Genomic DNA, 19,278 nt, shown 5'->3' with positions numbered 1-19,278 from the left:
CGTAAGAGCGACTCTCACCAATTTCCGGTTAAGTTAATCGACGATTGTCTCGGTTAGTCATTGGAATTGACTAATCATATTTATTGTTAAATTTGTTGCTAAATTGCGATTGGTCAATTCCGATAGAATAATCGACTGATTAAATTAACTAGAGTTGATAAAAGTGACTTCAAGAAGTCGATCATGTAACTTTTCCCCTAGGGCGGAAACGTGAAAAGTGAAAAGTTTCACGTGAACTTTTTCCTTATGTACCTTGGTGGCGGAAAGGCGGAAATCTAGGGAATTAATAAATATGCTTCGGAATTAGAAAAGATTAGGGGTGCTTTCCATTTAGTGACACAAGTCGACAAGTCATCATTTTGTCCTTGTTAATCATTGAAAGCCAAGAAAGATAGAACGACACTTGTGTCGACTTGTGTCACTAAATGGAAAGAGTCACCCTAGAGCTGCGTCGGATATACGATTCGAAGTGTACATAGTATATATACAATCGGTCATTGAAAGGTGTATATAATACTGTACCAATAAAATAATTTTCCTATAAAACCTATGAAACTATGTTTCATGATTTCACTTTCCACGCATCCAAGCTGCATACATAATCGTTATACGTGAAAAGTTTCACGCGAAATGTCATTGCGTGAAAAATGAAAAGTGAAGAATAAAAAGTAAAAAATTTCACGTGAAATTACATGATTGACCCCCAAGATGTATACGCATCTGTAATGCGCATGGTGTAATAAAGAAAAAAGATATGACATTGGAATAAGTTGCTTTCCATATTGAAAAATAATAGCAAAGTAAGTAGATAGAGGAAATATTAGAAATAGGAATAAATATTAAATTTTAGAAATAAAAGTTTAGAATAGAAATTAAACGTAACGCATAATAAATATTATCAAGTATAAGATATGACTATATTTTGTATTTATTTATATTCATTGGATGTTACATTTAATTTTCATTCCAAATTTTAATTTCCAAAATTTAATATTTAATATTCCTATTAATATTTGCTCCATCGTGCGCAGGCTCTAAAGGAATTTGTAATTATATTCATGATTTGTTTTTGTAAAAAATGGTAGTATGCAGTGTTAAAAGATGTAAAAATCGTAGTGAAAGTGTGAAAGAAAAAATAAAATTATGTTCTTTTCCAAAAGATAGTAAATTTGCAACAAAATCGATGAAAGCTTGTGACAAGGAGGTTAATTTCAAAAGTGATATACATGTACATAAATTAAATGTTACTAGTATTATACAAATTTACGTTACAAAATACAACAAAAAAAATTATATATTATAAAAATATTTCAGTACGTATTTGTTCGATTCATTTTCTCTCACATTTTCTTCTCATATTTTCCATTTATTTTTTTTTTATTTTTTTTTTTCTTTTAAATTTGTTCATCGATATTTTGTCGATGTTTTTTTTAATAAGTTCTATTATTTATACATATGAAAAAAGTAAAGATAAATAAATAACTGAATAAAATACTTTCAGTTATTTTATTCAGTTATTTATTTATCTTTACTTTTTTCATATGTATAAATAATTTAATAATGTATATTATTATTAATTAGGAGATTTAATAATTATCAATAATAAGAGTCACAAGTAGTAGTTCTCAATTAAATAAATTTGTTAATTGTCCTTTTCTTAAATATTTTTTTAAAATTATACATTTTGAGCAACGCGGGAAAAATATTGATTGACTGATATATTAATATGACCAGCCACTTGTTCCATCTTCATTGAATAATCATTTCCATGCGTAAGAGCATGGATACCTTTTTCCTCACCATTGTATGTACGATAGTTGTACAATAATTAATTCGTCAACATTCGTGATTCGATAAAGACTGATAATCACCGGTTACATTCATGATGCAATTCATGCAATTCATTCAGCAAAAAAATCACCACGATTGAGGTCACGTGATTGTTCGCTGTTTGCCAGCGAGTAATTGTTATTTGTTGGAATTTTTCAGCTTTTAGCGAATATTCGATGCTAGTAAAATACAAATCGCCTATGTAAAGAAACATTCATATTATTTACGAAATGGTAACAACAAAGCTAATTAAAGAAAAATTTTATATATTCAATTGGAATACATTGCATGTGTCCGCTTAAAATTAATGTATAAGCCTGAACCTCCATGCAGACACCGGCGCTTTGACACAGAGCACTAATTGGTAAAAAATGAGTGGTGAGAGTAAATATTTCCTTATTATTTACTCTCACCACTAATTTTTTACTAATTAGCGCTCTGTGTCAAAGCGCCGGTGTCTGAGGCATGAGGATCCAGCCTGAGATAGCATTCAAATGGTTTAAACCGAAATTGCGCTAGTAATTCTCCATGTATTTCATATCTTTGAATGGTATGTGGTGTAATCTTGTACGAAATTAATCATATTAATTGCATTATAATATATTATTACATTACATAACTTTTCTTATGGATTTTATATAAATAACGAGGAATTTGATCAAGAATTTGTATGCCACTTGTTGCATTGTATCTATGAAAAATAAATTGAGCTTGATAGCATATTTTCAGATTATTCATTTTATATGTAAAAACATTGTTATACATAAACATATAATTCATAGCGAAGAGTTAAGAATTTGCTATTGCACTGTTCTATCTTTTTATCTCTATTACAAAGTTGTATATGTAATATATTCATTAATAGTAAAACATTTTACATTTAGAAATCTGTATGAAACAAATTGAAAATTATGGATTCCTTAAATGAAAGAAATAGTAACTTTAAGCCTATACAAACCATGGAAGAAATATTTGTGAAGAATTATACAGAGGCAGAAGCTGAGGAGTATTTCAGAGTAAAATAGTTTCTTATTTAATTATATAATATATATGAAAAGCAATTCTGTTATATTACATTTATGTTTCTTTTTTTTCAGTATGTGAATAGTAAAGATGGGAATAGAGAAGAATTAAATATGACATCCCCAGGATTAGAAGATGATCTACAAAAACTCTATGTAGAAGATCTGGCTAAAGTCTATCGAGAGTGCAGTTTTACTTATAATCCAAAATTTAATGATTTATCTGTTTTATCCATGAAAGACGAGATACTGTCTATAATTGAGACAAATTCTGTAGTCATTATTCAGGGACCAACCGGCTGTGGAAAAACAACTCAGATTCCACAATACATTCTTAATGCTTACATGAAGAAGAAGCTTAACTGCAATATTATAGGTATATTTTTTATCAAATTTTTATATTTTTATATTATAATTAATTATCATGACAAAAGTAATATGTAGATTATACAAGATTATACAAGAATTATAATATTAATATAGTTACGCAACCAAGACGAATTGCTGCAATAAGTGTTGCCAAAAGGGTCAGCCAAGAAGGAGGTTGGGATCTTGGTAGCCTTGTGGGCTATATAGTAGGCATGAAAAGGGAAATTTCAAATGAAACCCGTTTAACTTACTGCACCACTGAAATTCTACTCCAACATATAATTGAGCATAAACATATGTTGAATTATACGCATATTATATTGGATGAAATTCATGAACGTGATCAAAATTTAGATTTTCTATTACTTGTTGTTAAAAGATTATTACAAATAAATTCTAGACAGGTCAAAGTTATTCTCATGTCGGCAACAATCAATGTAACAAAATTTGCAAAATACTTTTCAAATGAATTAGCAGTACCAATTATCAAAATTCCCGAAAAGAGAAATTTTGAAATATGTACGTATTATTTGGATGAGATAACAAATCTAGGGATTGTAAGTATACATGAAAGTAATTATTTCAAATTTTATAATTTGTAATTTCAAATTTTATAATTTTATAATTGTTATATTTTTTTCCACGCGCACGCGCGCGCGCGCGCGCGCGCGCGCGCGCGTGTGTGTGTGTGTGTGTGTGTGTGTGTGTGTGTAATTTGTAAGTATACAAATTTGTACCATGATGCGTAACCATAAATTTATATTTTGCAGATACCGGAAGTATCTGCTGTGGAACCAAAGATCACTCAAAATATGATCAATTTTTGCTCGCTTATTGTCGACGCTTTAGATAAAATTGACATAAATGATAACGAAGGAAATTCAAATTCATTTCAAAGACATGCTGTTCTTATATTTTTACCAGGACTTTATGAAATTGAAGAGTTGTATAATTACTTGACATTGACTTATCACAAAGATAAATTATGGGATCTGGTGATTTTACATTCATTGATTTCTGGTGATGACGAACAGTTACGTGTTTTTCACAAACCACCAGAAGGTTATAGGCGCATTATACTTTCTACAAATATTGCTGAAAGCAGTATTACTGTGCCAAATGTAAAATATGGTAAATAATACAATTTTTACATAAATTATACGTTTAATTCATATAAAAATTGAAAGAGAAAAAACATAAATCATTTGGGAAGGTATATTTAATTGTGAAAAGAAATATTGAAAGTATTTAAAAATAATATAATGATTATCGAAAACAAAAAAAAAATAATTCAATACATAATTTCCAGTAATAGACTTTTGTCTTGTGAAACAACTAATCAAGGATCCCATCAGTCAATATCAAACTTTAAAACTTTGTTGGGCAAGTAAAGCAAATTGTATACAACGAGCTGGTCGCACGGGTCGTGTAATGGATGGTAGAGTGTACAGATTAGTACCAAAAGCATTTTATGATGTAAGTAATTAAAATATTTAGAATCCATGTTTTGTGTTTCCATATGCAATAATCTCTTAATTATTTTCCTATAAAATTTACAGAATATTTTAGATGATGAGAGTACACCAGAAATGCTTCGCGTTCCGCTCACTAATGTTATTCTTCGTGCTAAAGCTCTTGATATTGATGAGCCACGTATACTTCTTTCGCAGTCCCTCGATCCACCTAGTCTTTCTAATTTGGCAAACAATATTCTAATCTTAAAAGAAGTCGGGGCCTTAGTAAATGAGGACAATTCTTACCTACCTTTCGATGGAAAATTAACTGATCTTGGCAAAATAATGGCGCGTCTTCCGCTCGATATTCGAATTTCGAAGTTTATCATGTTGGGCCACGTTTTTGGAGTATTACGAGATGCTATTATTATGGGAGCCAGTATGTCTGTTAAGGATGTTTTTATTCTTGAAAGATGCCATCCTACTGTTTCTTCATATATTACACGAAAAAAATGGGCTCGTGGTTCTAATAGTGACTGCATCGCTACTTTAAACGTTTATAAAATGTGGCAGAATGAAAAGGCAAACCGTCGATTAAACACTTATCAAGCCGAGAGACAATGGGCCCAAAGAAATGGGCTCCATTTAAAGACTCTTCGTGAATTGGATGCTCTAGCGAATGAAGTCACTAATAGATTATTCCATTTGGGAATTAAAGAGAGTACTGGAATAAACAAAATCATTTGGGAAGGTATATTTATTTATTTTTAAATTATTTATGATTATATTATTGCTTTTTAATTTAATTATTTTACTATTTTTAATTATTTTTAATTATTTTTAATTATTTTTAATTATTTTTAATTAGTTTTAATCATGTGTGTATGCATCATGTGTATATAAATATACATAATCTAATTCTATTTATATTTTTTCAATTGTTAGGTATAGAACGTGATTTTGTACTTCAAGTCGCTCTTGCTGGAGCCTTTTATCCTAATTACTTTATTAAACGTTTGCACAATCGTGAAGTCCACAAAGAAAATATTACGATGTCTCTGGGAGCTCTAGATCCCATGAAGACAGTCTATTTAAAAGGTTGGCCAATAAAACAACCTGGATATATATATGCTAAGAAATTTCAAGCACTCTTTTCCAAGTATCTAGGAATTCCAGAAAAGCAAATAGCAGTATTTTTTGATGGAACGCAACGCATTTACGTGCAATTTCGTGAAAAAGAAATAGACATTGATAACAGTCTTCAAAATATATCTGACTCTGTTTATCAGGTGATTATTAATTTATTACCTACATTGTATGTAAATATTTATACAAGAAATATATATTGAGGAATGTAATAATATGATAATATATAATTTTAACATTGTGAAAAGAAATTATAATTTTGTAAATGTGAATCAAAAATATATATATAAAATATAATTGTAAAAAGAGACATCTATGTAACATAGATATTTATATGATGAAATAAATTATTAATAATAACATAATAATATATTGATAAAATAAATATTAATTAGTAACATAATAATATATATTTTTTTATCAGGCTGTCATGATGAGACAATGCAGTGTACCGATAAAAATACAGTTATTGAATATAAAAGAAGCAAATGAAATGGCGAAACATTATAATTTTCATCAATTCGAACGGAATCTTTTCTTTCGTAAAAATTTTAGGAAAATGGAGATTGATGTTCCTGAAATTGGACCGGAATTGCCAGGACTTGATATAACTGTTATACCTTTATTTATACAAAATGTAAGTTTTTTGCTTAATTTTTCTTTATCTGAAAGTTTAATAAATAAATAACGATAGAACATATGTGTATTTACGCGCCTTTTATATAAAAGAAATATAATAAAGCATAATAAATTATATATTCTTGATAATAATAATTATTATAGTGGATTGATTGCTTATTTGATTATTAACAAGTCTTTCTCTTATTTGCTTTTTAACGTATAATATAATAATTCATTTTTATTTAGATTATCAGTCCTGGATATTTCTGGGCCACTTTCGATGATGATACCACTCGTAGTAAATTACGATTTATACAAATGCATCTCAATAAATATCCCTTGCAAAAATGTGACTCTATTTTAAAATCATCAGCCATAATCGCTGCCCCGAGAGAAAATAATGATTCTTTCACTTATCATCGTGCCATAATTGAAGAATTTATCTCAGAAATTGGAGAACTAGTAGATGTTTTCTTTATCGATCTCGGTTGCTTTTCTAGAATACGATTCTGTGATTTAAGAGAAATTAATAATATTGCAGTTTTGAAAATTCCTCCTTTAGCATTTCGTTGCAATCTGAGTTCTTTGCGACCTTCAAGTCAAAGAAATATTTACGGTCAGTGGTCGGAACAGTCGCAAAACTATTTTCTCATGAAAATTAAGGAAAGTAAGAAGAAATTTGGAAAAATTTATTCAGTTGTTGATAGTATTATTAATATAGAATTGATCGTTGTTAATGAAGAAGGAGATGAGTTTAATCTTAATGAAGATTTAATTAAAAAAGGATATGCTGTGAGAAGAGAAGAAGGTTATTTATCGAAACATAATCATGAATTGAGAGAACATAATGATATTACTGCGATGACAAAAGAGGAGAAAATATTTTATGAGAAGGAACAATATGACAAATATCATTCATTGAAAGTGAGTAAAATAATTACGTATGTAAGTACTAATATGCAGCATTGCATATTAATAAACTTATGAAATTTTTAATTGTTTCAAAATTAATAAATTAATTTTTTGTATGATTCCCCAGTATCCTAATCCACCGAGTGAAGAAAACTGTACGTCTAGTGTAAGACTCCAAGGTCCATATTCTCCCTTAGAAATGGAGTTGTCACAGTTACTATTAAAAAAATCAAAAAAGATAATTGTAGAGACAAATTCCATTAATTCCGTTCTTCTGGATAACAATTTTGATCAATCAGAACGCCTTTTAATTGCACAGAGTGTTACACAATCCAATAATAATAATACTTTAATACTCAGAAATACGACATATCTGCCAAATATTCCTGGACTTGCGGCATTGCTTACGTTGATTTTTACGCCGCGTATGGAATTGAGATGTAATTCTCGTAGAACTTATTACACAGGAGCTTTATGCGGCTTAGGCCCGATAGATAATTGTAATAAGCGGGCTATATTTCCTGATCACGATATAGAAATTCAATTTGATATAGAAATTACAATGGACGATATAAAAGAGGTATTTTTTTTTTATAAACATTGAATTGATAATTTATTGTGTTTTCTGGTATTTGCAATTATATTTTATGTATAATTTGTCATGTAACATATCTTACATTAGATTATTTTCTATCTTCCAATAATTTTATAGCTAGATTATAATTATAATTTTCTTATTATTTCTTATTTCTCTTATCGTTATTTCGTCATATTATTATTTTATCGTTATAATAATAAAATAATAACATTGGTAACCAATTTTTCAACTTTAAACTTACAGATAAATAAATTGCGTCATTGGATGAATATCGGAATGCAACTGGACAATAATTGTAATGATGATGATATTATAATTTGTCAAAATAAAGTTAAACACATTTTGCTCGAATTGAGAAACAAACAAAGAAAATCACGAAATCCAGAAGATGACGAAGTCGATTATTTTAACAGTGAATGGAATTATTATAACAGGCCCTATTTTTTGCCATCTGCTCTAGAAATGACGAGAAAATGTGACGTATATTCGTTGCATAAAGCATTAGAACTACGCGAAACAGATGAACAGACCGAGGATATGTTGAAACATCTCTTACAATTGCAGCGTCTTGCCAGCGAGTATGTAGACAATATTTTTATGTATATTATTACAACTATATTTTATATGTTTTAATCTCTTTCATCAGGGATGCACACGTAGTGGGAAATGTAGCTGCTTTTTGTAAATTATGTGGAAAGGAAACAATTGGCTTATTGGAATTACGTGGTCATCTTTATTCGGAGCAACATTTAGGAAACGAGAAACTTTTACGACATTAAGTTGAAAATTAAGATACTATAATCAAATTCCTTTATTGTGGAATTTTCCCTCCATCTTTAATTTTTTTCTAATGGTATATTCTTTCTGATATATATATATATATACATATACATATACACATACATATATACATATATAAAATTTTTTAGTTTTTCTTTATACATACATGAGTGAAAAATTAATTACTCCAGAAAAAAAAAATGTCTATAAAGAGTCTATTATACTTGTTACAAAACGAATCAGTATTTTTTTGCTTATAACAATGTATATGATAATTGTGATATCCATATAAAATGAAAAAAAAAAAAAACAAGAGAATCTTTTAATTTAACTATTTTAAAATTTATAAATATAATAGATTTTCTTGCCATTTTTAAATCGGAGGACATAGAAAGAGGCCGGTATGACACATGGCAATATAATAAATACTTGGTACTGGTATTATGGACATATAAAAATGCTATTTTTTTTATTTACATTTATTATTTTTATATTTCAAATAACACAAGATTTGACATTTGTTATATGAAGGAAAAATGTTATAATTTTCAAGAATATAAAAAGACTAAAATAACATTTTAAATTTAAAGATTGCATATCAATTTTTGTACAAAAATTTATATATTAGGAAAGTAATAAAATAATTAAAATTCCTCAAATTTTTTCAAATCTTCAAGATTATTTATGTTTAATACGTAATTTTATACAAGCATAGACGATTAGAAATTTAATATCGATAATTACGTACGGTCAGTAAAGTTCATAAATTGTTATCGATCATCGATATTTAGGAAAAATTCAAATTCTCACAGATTAAATTAAACTGAATTAAATAAAATTGAACAAAGATAGTAATTTTTGTTTTATTATTTTGTTATCTACATTATGTAAACATATATAAACACAATATGTGAAATACATAGGTTTACATACAATACAAAAGTTTGAGGTTAGATTATATTAAGTTGTTATATTTGCGTGATTAAAAATTGTGTAAAAAAACATATATTATATGAGAAGCAAAAGACATATATATCCATATAATTTTATGAGACAAATTTTTATTGTAGTTATCATTATAATTCTTGCAAAAATCTAATTATCATCAATGAAACACACATTCACCGGTCATTGTTTTCTGCGGGCAAAATGCTATCGAAGATTAAATTATTGCACTTCTACTGCAACTACAACAGAAACATACAACAATAAGATACTAACAGGTATTTTTTAACATTATCTTGCATTTCTTTTGTTCTACACAACTCGCAAACATTAAAGCTAAACAATTGAATGAATTAAAAACTATCCATATAAAATGAAAAAAAAAAACAAGAGAATCTTTTAATTTAACTATTTTAAAATTTATAAATATAATAGATTTTCCTGCCATTTTTAAACCGGAGGACATAGAAAGAGGCCGGTATGACATATGGCAATATAATAAATACTTTGGATCATCCAGGATAAGTAGGACAAGCAGTAATATACAGAAGGAAGAAGATATTAAGCAATCTTTTAATATGGTTTTACCACCACCTAATATTACAGGAATATTACATTTGGGTCATGCACTCACCGTTACAATCCAAGATGTTCTAGCAAGATGGTTAGCAAAAGTATATTAATAATATCATAATAATATATCGCATATATATATATATATATATATATAAGCATAATGATATTAAAATGTAATTTAGAATATAATATTTCTGCATCTTACACAAACAAGCTTTTTTTTTGCTAAACTTAACAGTACTTTATAGTTTAATTTATACAAAAAAATGTTAAAATTCCATTATAAATAGTTATGTATTATTGTCTTTTTATCTCATGCTACATTTATTTATTATAAGTAAATTTACCATTATAGATTTTTCTCTACTACTCTCATGCACACACAGGCACAGAATGAAAGGACATCCGGTGTTATGGATACCAGGTCTGGACCATGCAGGGATTGCAACACAGGCAGTAGTAGAACGAATGTTGCAGTGTACACGCAACATCACACGACACAACATAGGTCGTGCTGAGTTCACACAGTTAATCTGGCAATGGAAGACTGAGAAGGCTGCAATTATCCAGCAGCAATTAAAAGCTCTTGGTGCCACACTTGATTGGGATAGAGAATATTTTACTATTGATGAAGTAATATTCCTTTGTTTCTATATATATGTATATATATATATACATATATATATATTACTATTAATTTATTCTTACATTTATTGTTCGATTTATTTATTATGATTATTGAATCTTTTTTGTGTTCTCATAGAATCACAGCATGGCAGTAATAGAAGCATTCGTACAGCTAAACGAGAGGAATCTGCTATACAGAACTAAGGATCTTGTCAATTGGTCACCAGCATTACGCAGCACAATCTCAGATATTGAGGTGGAAGACTTTGTGGTGAACGGCAAGACGCAACTTCAATTACCTGGCTACAGTACCAAAATTACCGTGGGTCAGCTGATCAAGCTGGCTTATCCGATTAGAGATTCGAGTAACTATATGAAAATAAATACTTAATAAAATTATATAAAATTAACGTTTTCTAAAAATTTGTTTGTGTAGCTTTAATTTCCTAACAGATTTGTTAATTTCTTTTTTAATTCTTTTGTTTCATAGAGGAGGAACTGATAGTTGCAACAACTAGACCTGAAACAATTTTTGGAGATGTAGCAATTGCCGTACATCCGAACGACGATAGATATTCGAGATACATTGGTCGGCATGTTTTCCATCCTATAAGAGAAACTTTTATACCCATTATAGCCGATTCTTCAATCAAGAGAGAATTTGGCACTGGTAAAAATTTATAAAAAATTAATAAATCACAATAATAAATATATATATTTAATAATATTCGAAATTTCGATCCGAAACAAAAAATAAGAAAAAAATAGATTCTTAGAAACTATTGTGGCACAAAGAAGATATTTTATTTATATTATTTATATATAATTAACTCATTTTATTTATAATTAACTCATTTTATTTGGTTATTAATTTATTCACTTATTTTACCGACTCATTTATTTTATTTATTACTGATTGTACTTGTTTTGCAGGTGCAGTGAAAATTACACCCGCACATGATCGATTAGATTATGATATTGCTAAAAATCATGGTTTGCCAATTATTATAATTATTGGCGAGGATGGCAATATGATGGATACATGCAAGGAATTCAAGGTATGATTTACTTTACAAGATTGTTTTTCTTAATTCCTTATGAATAATGATTAATTTAAGGGAGTGCCAAGATTTATCACACGAAAGAAACTGATGAACCAGCTATCAGCGCGAGGCATGGTGAGAGATATAGAAGATAATCACCGGATGACACTGCCCCTATGTTCACGCACACACGATGTGATCGAGTATTTGCCGAAGGAACAATGGTTTTTGCGGTGTGCGACAATGGCTAAACGAGCACAAGAAGCTGTGGCGAATGGTGAATTGAAAATTGATCCGAGCGATGATAGTATTCATAAACAAATGTGGCATGATTGGCTCGAAAACACTAGGTAAAATAATTGTTATTAATTATTAAATAAATAGATAAATGTATGCAAAAATACATAGGCAAATAAATGTATGATAAATAGAACAGATAGATGAATGCAGAAATAAATACATAAACAATAAATACATAACAAAGTAAAATACAATATAATCTTTTTAATGAATGAATTTTTTAGAGATTGGTGCGTGTCGAGACAATTGTGGTGGGGTCATCGTATTCCGGCGTATTCTGTAATTCATGATGATAATAATAATCGTGACGATGATAATGAGATTTCCTTCTCTAGTAACAATGGCACTTCATGGATAATAGCAAGATCCGAAGAAGAAGCCCGTTCTCTTGCACGAAAACAATATGGAGACAAAGTGAACGTGCATCAGGATCCAGATGTTCTCGATACATGGTTTTCTTCATCGATTGTGCCATTCGCCACACTTGGCTGGCCGAAAAATGTTAGTTTTTATTTTATATATATGTATATATATATATATATATATATATATATATATATATATATATTAAATATAATTTTTTTTAAATATTATAAAATATTTATAGACATCAGATATGGCAAGACATTATCCATTGACATTAATGGAAACTGGTCATGATATTCTCGTTTTCTGGGTGGCAAGGATGGTAATGCTTAGCCTAGAGCTGACACAACAATTACCATTCAAGGTACAATTATACTTGTACAATAAATTATTTATATCTAAATATATCGTAACGCATAATAAAATTATAAATTATGCATATTATGTAGGAAGTTTTACTTCATGGTATCCTATGCGACGGCAATGGCAAGAAAATGTCCAAGAGCTCTGGCAATGTCATTTCACCAGAAAACATTATTAATGGTTGTACCTTCGAAGTGAGTATATTTTTTTTAAATATAACGATTGATGTTATAATTCTATTATTAAAATATTGATATTAAAACATGATTACAGGAATTAAATGAGCAAGCAAGACGTAGTCATGCGGCAGGTATTCTTAGCGCCAAAGAATTGAAGCGAACGCTACGTGTTAACGCAAAATCGTACTTTGGAGGAATACCAAATTGTGGTGCCGACGCCTTGAGGCTATCATTGTGTGCACGTAATATTAAAAGTAAGCAAATTGAAAACTTTAAGAAAAGAAAGAAAATTTTAAGAAATTACAGAAAATTACATTGGAAGAATCTAAACGTATTGATCAACTAACTTATATTTTATAACTTTTATAACTGGTTGAAACATTTTTTTGTTATCTTGTCCTTTTTAGATCATATCATTACTTTCGACGTGGATGATTGTCGAACGAGCAAGTATTTCTGCAACAAAATCTGGCAGGCAAGTAAATACGTGTTACTAATGACAAAGAATAATGAGGAGAATCAACAACAACAAGAAAATAACAACGAAAGAAAGAGAAATCTGAATGATTTAGATCGATGGATTCTAAGTCGATTATCATGGATGGTAAAGACCGTGAATGACGCGTTTGCTGAACGAAATTTCCATAAAGCAATCGCCGCAATTCGCCAATTTATGTACAATGAATTCTGTGATTTCTATGTGGTATGCAACACTATTTAAAACATAATAATTTTTAAGATTTTCATTAATTATTTATATTATAAGAATGTTAAAAATTTCAAAATTTTGATAATTTTGATTTTTAATTTATCATTTTAATGAAAAAAATTATATATATATATATATTTTTTTTTCTTTTTTTTTAAATAGGAGGGTACAAAATTTGGATTTAGAAGTGGTAATTCCGCCGAGCATTCCAATACTCTCGCAAAATGTTTGGAAGTGTCATTACGTATCCTTGCACCTATTACACCCTATCTATCAGATGATCTATATACAAGACTTGCCAAGAAAGGTCTCCCAGGATTCCTGTCAATCACATCACTGCTTGAAACTTCTTATCCTATGTCATACGAAGTAAATCAAATAATTTCTTTTTTCTTAAAGATATCTATTATTAGATTAGATAATAGATAATTTATTTTTATTTAATGTTTATTTTATTTTCTTTTTTAACAGTTTGATCATTTAAGAGACATCCAATTGGAAGAAAAGATGCGCGAACTTATAGATGTGATAAACGCAATAAGAAGTTGCATGGCGAACGTGAGCAAGAAATTAAATCCAGAAGGTGGGTCTTATTAATTGGCAAAGTAAATGCACTAATCAAATAATTTAAATTTTAAATTAATATAGATTGTAATAAATGTTTGCACAGTTAGTATTTTGGTTGGAAATATGCGCGATTATAATTTTTATCGAGAAAATGTGAACTTGATCAAAGGCGCAAGCAAAATCTGGAATGTACCTATTCAGTTAGTGGAATCAGAGAATGATAGTAATTTTAATGGGACGACAACAAAAGATAGTAATGCCAATCGTGATTATACCATTCAATATATGCACACAAATGATTGTTTATTACTTATTACAGTTACGGTAAATAAAAATACGCATTACTTAATAATGTTCTAATATATAAATGTAATAAAATATTACATACTTATTTTATTACATATATACTTATTTTTTTTATATGTAAAAGATTTATCATATTTATTATTTATTTTTGTAGGATGCATTGATGTTAGAACAAGTCAAGAAAAATATTGTGAGGAAAGAAAAATTGGACAAAACAAACGAAGAAAAAGAAGGAAGTCTTAAATAGTACACATGTAATATTAGATTTTTGTTTCTTACAAATTGTCCATTTTGTCGATTTTATATGAAATAATATACAATTAAGGAAACAATTAAAGTTTATTTTTTAAATTAGATTAATTCGGATTTATTTACTCAGCAGCATTTTAATTTCAAAAAATATAATTTTTTTTCCATATTATGAACACAACTATGATTTGAATGTGAAAAAAATAAATAATTTGCATAAATAATTTAAACGTCAGATATTTAAATCTAAAGAGTATAAATTACGCATTTTTGATCATGTATTTGATTCTACGATCTCATCACAATGTCATGCCTTTTTCTAGAAAGGATTATTATACATATTTATTATATAAACAACCTTTATTACAATATAAAATAAAATTGAAGTAAAAAAATGAACATCCAATCCATTTTTTATATTAATTTATCACAATTAATTAATTTATGACTATATTTTGCAATTTTAGTATCTCTATTATTTAATAATATATTTTCACGCTTTCGTATTTAATACACATGCACAATACACTTAAATCAATGCCATGCAAAGTAAAAAATATCGCTATTGGTTAGAGAATAAGATGGTATATATTTCTTTCACTCTAACCCAGGAATCGGCAAAACGCTGAAATTGGGCACGGGCGCCCGCGAGCGCCCGCGAGTGCCCACCTATTATGCACATCTCAGAAGCGTATCTAATATTTTTAGTACCTTGGGATAAAGTTTCGCATTTCCAAATGAAACTTAATTTATGGATCAATCAATTTCAATCTCGATAGTTGTTGCATTTTTCAAATTTATTATCTGTTGCCATGCACATTCAAGATAAGCAATAGAAATGAAGAATATATATAATATAAAAAATAAAATAAGAATAATAATATATTTACTTCAATTTGAAAGATATCTATTAGATTCGGAAAAATTAACGGAGACCGACTGGATTTGAACTCGGGATCCCTCGTCTATCAATCCGACACTTAGTCTGCACGACCACGACGGCTCCTCTCTGTTAGCTCTTTATATTCCAAATCTCTTCTATGACCGCTTACGGTCGTCTAATTCTTACAAATTATTATAATGAATTCGATTGTCGGTTTAGGGTTAAATGCATGTTTTAGAAGAAGACTTACTTATTTTTATGACATTTTTTACTGTTGATATTAATATTATTCCCGCATATAATTAGAATTAATAGATTTAAAATGTGACAATGCTCTTAAAAATCGTTTTTATACAATGACTGACATCGTACAATTTTATTCATATATATCTCAAGAACATTTTCCTCGACTACATGCTTGTGCTGCAAAAATAATGAGTATGTTCGGTTCTACATATTCATGTGAACAATTATTTTCTATTATGAAATTAAATAAATCGCGATTACGCGAACAGTTAACAGATTCACATTTGAATTTTGCAATAATTCGTTTAAGTTGTCAAAACGATAACACCTGATATATCGTATCGTAATATCGGAAAACTATGAATCAAATACTAATTAAATATTATAAAAGTTGTTTATTTAATATTATTGTAAGAATTGTTTATTTAAAATATAGATAGTTATTAATTTATGCTAATTCTGGGTCTGAATTTGTGCAATACAATATTTTTTTACTCCTTAAACAGCACGTTCAATGAACAGACGTTCCTGCTATCCCCTCTCCTCACTTTATTGCACCTAGCCGCCTAACGCTAGCCCCAGCGCGCTCGACTGTTGCGAGCGGGCATTGGGCGCCCGCGAGCAGTGTCCACTTGCAGACCCCTGCTCTAACCAAAACACGTTATTGGTTAGAATAAGATGGTGTATATTTCTTCCTTTCTCGTAGGATTTAGCCAAAATATGGCGGATCAGAGTCGTGGCCAGTCTCTGATTGTAGTATCTCTACTCCTAGCTACACAAAAAAAAAAAGGATTTCATTAAGGGCCGTGGCATATAAAAAACTTAAGCAGTAAGACTTAAGCCTAGTCTACAATGACATAAGACTATAACTATGCTGTATACTGTGATGTAAGGTTGTTAAGCATAAGAAATGAAAATAATTCATTTAAATAGATTTTTACAACCACGCCTTACAGCCTTATAGCCTTATGTTATGTTATTGTAGATTAGGCTTTAGGACCGGAACACACACTTCTGCATAACGCATAAGAATGCATTACGCGTAAGAAAATGAACCAATCATAGTCCTCCATTTCATTATGCATTATGCATTATGCAGAAGTGTATGCTGCGGCCGTTAAGCAGTAAGGAAACAACAATTAGTCTCGGTCTACAATAGGTATTTAATCTTTAAGCTTTTTAAGAGATTGATCTATCGTAAGCGATTATTCTTTTTATATTCGATTATGATTGGTCAATTTCTTAATTCTTAAAAGCTTAAATCACCTATATTGTGGTCTGACACTTATACTCCTTATTGTACAATCTATACTTATTGTGTCTATGAATGTATCATTAGGTCTGTTCTTTTTTAGCTGAACTTTTTGCAAAATTTATCTTTTCTCTTTTTCTCTCTGATGTGGAAAGAAAAGGAAGAAAGATGAACTGTGCAAAAGTCAGCAAAAGAACAGACCTTTTATACTCGATATTAAGGATAAAGTTAGGTTAGAATGATAAAGTTAAGCTATATAAGTAAATCATTGGAGTCGTATTAACAACTAACTGATATTTATAACATAAATTGTTGAAAAATGACTATGGGAGCATTAAACGAGTATTTAGAAACTTTGGCCGGTTATATTTTTGATAACGATAAGCTGGTAATTTTATTGCAATTCAAATATATTATTATTATTATTATTATTATTATTATTATTAATATATGCACAATATTATTTTAAGGTTACTTATAAGTGGCTTAGCAAGGAACTACATGTCCATGTCAATGTGGCAAAACAAATTTTATGGGAATTCTATCAAAATTACAATAAAAATAACAATATTGAATGTACATATTTGCTAATTGGCCTTCTAAAGGATAAAGGAATGCGTGTAGAAGTTGTCAAAGAGTCTAATGTATCTAAAGCTAAGGAAAAGTTCAGTAAAATTATTTCGGAGCACCTATATAGTGTTCACAAACCACTTGCGGATTTGGAGCTGCTTGCCAATTCTGATTCTGGTGACATAAATTACAGTGCGATAAAGTGTGATGCTTGCAAAGAACGAAGCGACGAAGAAATGCAACTATTACGATGGGGTACAGTTGCAAAAAAGATTACAATGGAAAATATGACAAGTTTAAAATCCACAGATTTTCTAAATCCATCAAAAACAGAAAAAAATCCAATAACAGCAAAGAAACATGGATTTAATAATCTGTTTAATAAGACTGGGAAAACAAAGAGTCCTGAAAAATTAAAATCATTCTTTCAAGAGGATGATAGAAACTCGATGAAAGAAGATAAAGATTCTTGTAAGGAAAAAGATTCGACAAAGGAAAATAAAACTTTAACAGAGAAAGCCAATAATTTAACAGAAGCGGAAAAAGATGTGAAAAAAGATAAAAATTCTATCAATAAAAATAAAGATTTTTCTAAAGATTCTGTAGAAAAAATTAATTCAATAGAGAAAAATAAAGGGTCTATAATTAATTCTTCCACTAAAAAAACACAAAATAATTCTGTAAAGAAAGGACGCTTGGATAACTTCTTTGGAAAACAGACATTTCCTTCAAAATCTATTGTAGAAATAACATCGCCAGAAAAGACTAATGATAATGTTAAAAAAGAATCTACGGAAGGAAAAGTAGTGAAGGAAAAGAAGAGTGGGAAAAAGCGAAACAGAAGTAAAGACACCGATGAAGTTGCTAAAAAACGGAAGAGAATTGTTATACAGGATGATTCCAGTGATTCAGAGATACAAAGTGATGTAGAAATGGAGGAATCAGTACCAGAACCAGAGCCGGAAATTCCTGCAAAATCAAAGAGTCCTTCTCCACCAAAAGTGAAACATGAAAATGGCAAAAGGAAAGTATTAAAGTTGGTCAACAAAACTTATAAGGAAGGTGAATACATTGTGACAAAAAAAGAACATATCTATGTGAGCTGTTCAGAAGATGAGGAAGAGAAAAAAGAAGAAGAAATAAGAAAAAGGAAAAGAAAAGCAGAAACTAAGATAGAGAAGGTGAAGAAGAAACAATCCACATTAACAGCCTTTTTCAAGAAGTCTTAGAACTTTCCATCTAATTTACAAATCTTTGTTTTTTGACAACTAATATGAACATTGTTTTAATTATTAATATTGATAAAATATAATAAGTATCATGTACATTATTAATAATAAAATAAGTAATATACGATATTAATGA

The 19,278-nt window shown here is 29.1% G+C and overlaps 3 protein-coding genes and 1 long non-coding RNA gene across 10 annotated transcripts; 3 read left to right on the top strand and 1 right to left on the bottom strand.

Annotated features, from left to right (window-relative positions):
- The first annotated feature begins 378 nt into the window (after positions 1 to 378).
- Positions 379 to 9,050, top strand: LOC105433288 (putative ATP-dependent RNA helicase spindle-E). 4 transcript variants are annotated; one of them, XM_089082019.1, is made up of 14 exons: positions 379 to 800; positions 1,990 to 2,063; positions 2,715 to 2,846; positions 2,928 to 3,228; positions 3,336 to 3,778; positions 3,992 to 4,352; positions 4,531 to 4,697; positions 4,781 to 5,426; positions 5,621 to 5,964; positions 6,246 to 6,458; positions 6,689 to 7,366; positions 7,482 to 7,934; positions 8,196 to 8,530; positions 8,599 to 9,050. In XM_089082019.1, the coding sequence occupies exons 3-14, from the start codon at positions 2,742 to 2,744 to the stop codon at positions 8,729 to 8,731; spliced, it is 4,179 nt and encodes a 1,392-aa protein (XP_088938145.1). In that variant the 5' UTR covers positions 379 to 800; positions 1,990 to 2,063; positions 2,715 to 2,741; the 3' UTR covers positions 8,732 to 9,050. The 4 variants fall into 4 exon arrangements, with proteins under 4 accessions (XP_088938145.1, XP_088938142.1, XP_088938146.1 ...); XM_089082016.1 differs by lacking the exon at positions 1,990 to 2,063 and having other exon boundaries at positions 380 to 800; XM_089082020.1 differs by lacking the exons at positions 379 to 800; positions 1,990 to 2,063 and adding an exon at positions 1,252 to 1,313.
- Positions 9,051 to 9,813: 763 nt separating this feature from the next.
- Positions 9,814 to 15,067, top strand: ValRS-m (Valyl-tRNA synthetase, mitochondrial). Of its 4 annotated transcripts, XM_089082021.1 has the most exons (16): positions 9,814 to 9,955; positions 10,113 to 10,341; positions 10,640 to 10,886; positions 11,017 to 11,245; positions 11,371 to 11,550; positions 11,814 to 11,938; positions 11,999 to 12,273; positions 12,448 to 12,724; positions 12,831 to 12,953; positions 13,039 to 13,146; positions 13,226 to 13,385; positions 13,539 to 13,834; positions 14,003 to 14,209; positions 14,312 to 14,423; positions 14,511 to 14,731; positions 14,868 to 15,067. In XM_089082021.1, exons 1-16 carry the CDS (start codon positions 9,841 to 9,843, stop codon positions 14,958 to 14,960), a joined length of 2,997 nt encoding a protein of 998 aa, XP_088938147.1. In that variant the 5' UTR covers positions 9,814 to 9,840; the 3' UTR covers positions 14,961 to 15,067. The 4 variants fall into 4 exon arrangements, with proteins under 4 accessions (XP_088938147.1, XP_088938149.1, XP_088938148.1 ...); XM_089082023.1 differs by lacking the exon at positions 14,511 to 14,731 and having other exon boundaries at positions 14,312 to 14,445; XM_089082022.1 differs by lacking the exon at positions 14,868 to 15,067 and having other exon boundaries at positions 14,489 to 14,627.
- Positions 15,068 to 15,512: 445 nt separating this feature from the next.
- Positions 15,513 to 16,794, bottom strand: LOC148935465 (uncharacterized). The gene is made up of 2 exons (XR_016140484.1): positions 16,096 to 16,794; positions 15,513 to 16,026 (listed from the first exon to the last, which is right to left on the bottom strand). It is a non-coding gene; the product is annotated as an uncharacterized LOC148935465 (long non-coding RNA).
- A 725-nt stretch (positions 16,795 to 17,519) lies between these two features.
- LOC105433268 (uncharacterized) lies at positions 17,520 to 19,271 on the top strand. The gene is made up of 2 exons (XM_011648474.2): positions 17,520 to 17,731; positions 17,814 to 19,271. Exons 1-2 carry the CDS (start codon positions 17,663 to 17,665, stop codon positions 19,140 to 19,142), a joined length of 1,398 nt encoding a protein of 465 aa, XP_011646776.2. The 5' UTR covers positions 17,520 to 17,662; the 3' UTR covers positions 19,143 to 19,271.
- Positions 19,272 to 19,278: the final 7 nt, after the last annotated feature.

Source organism: Pogonomyrmex barbatus, unplaced genomic scaffold (genome assembly GCF_055798465.1).
Source record: "Pogonomyrmex barbatus isolate J1 unplaced genomic scaffold, ASM5579846v1 scaffold5, whole genome shotgun sequence".
Taxonomy (NCBI): Eukaryota; Metazoa; Arthropoda; class Insecta; order Hymenoptera; family Formicidae; genus Pogonomyrmex; species Pogonomyrmex barbatus.
This window is presented reverse-complemented; position numbering and strand designations above follow the sequence as displayed.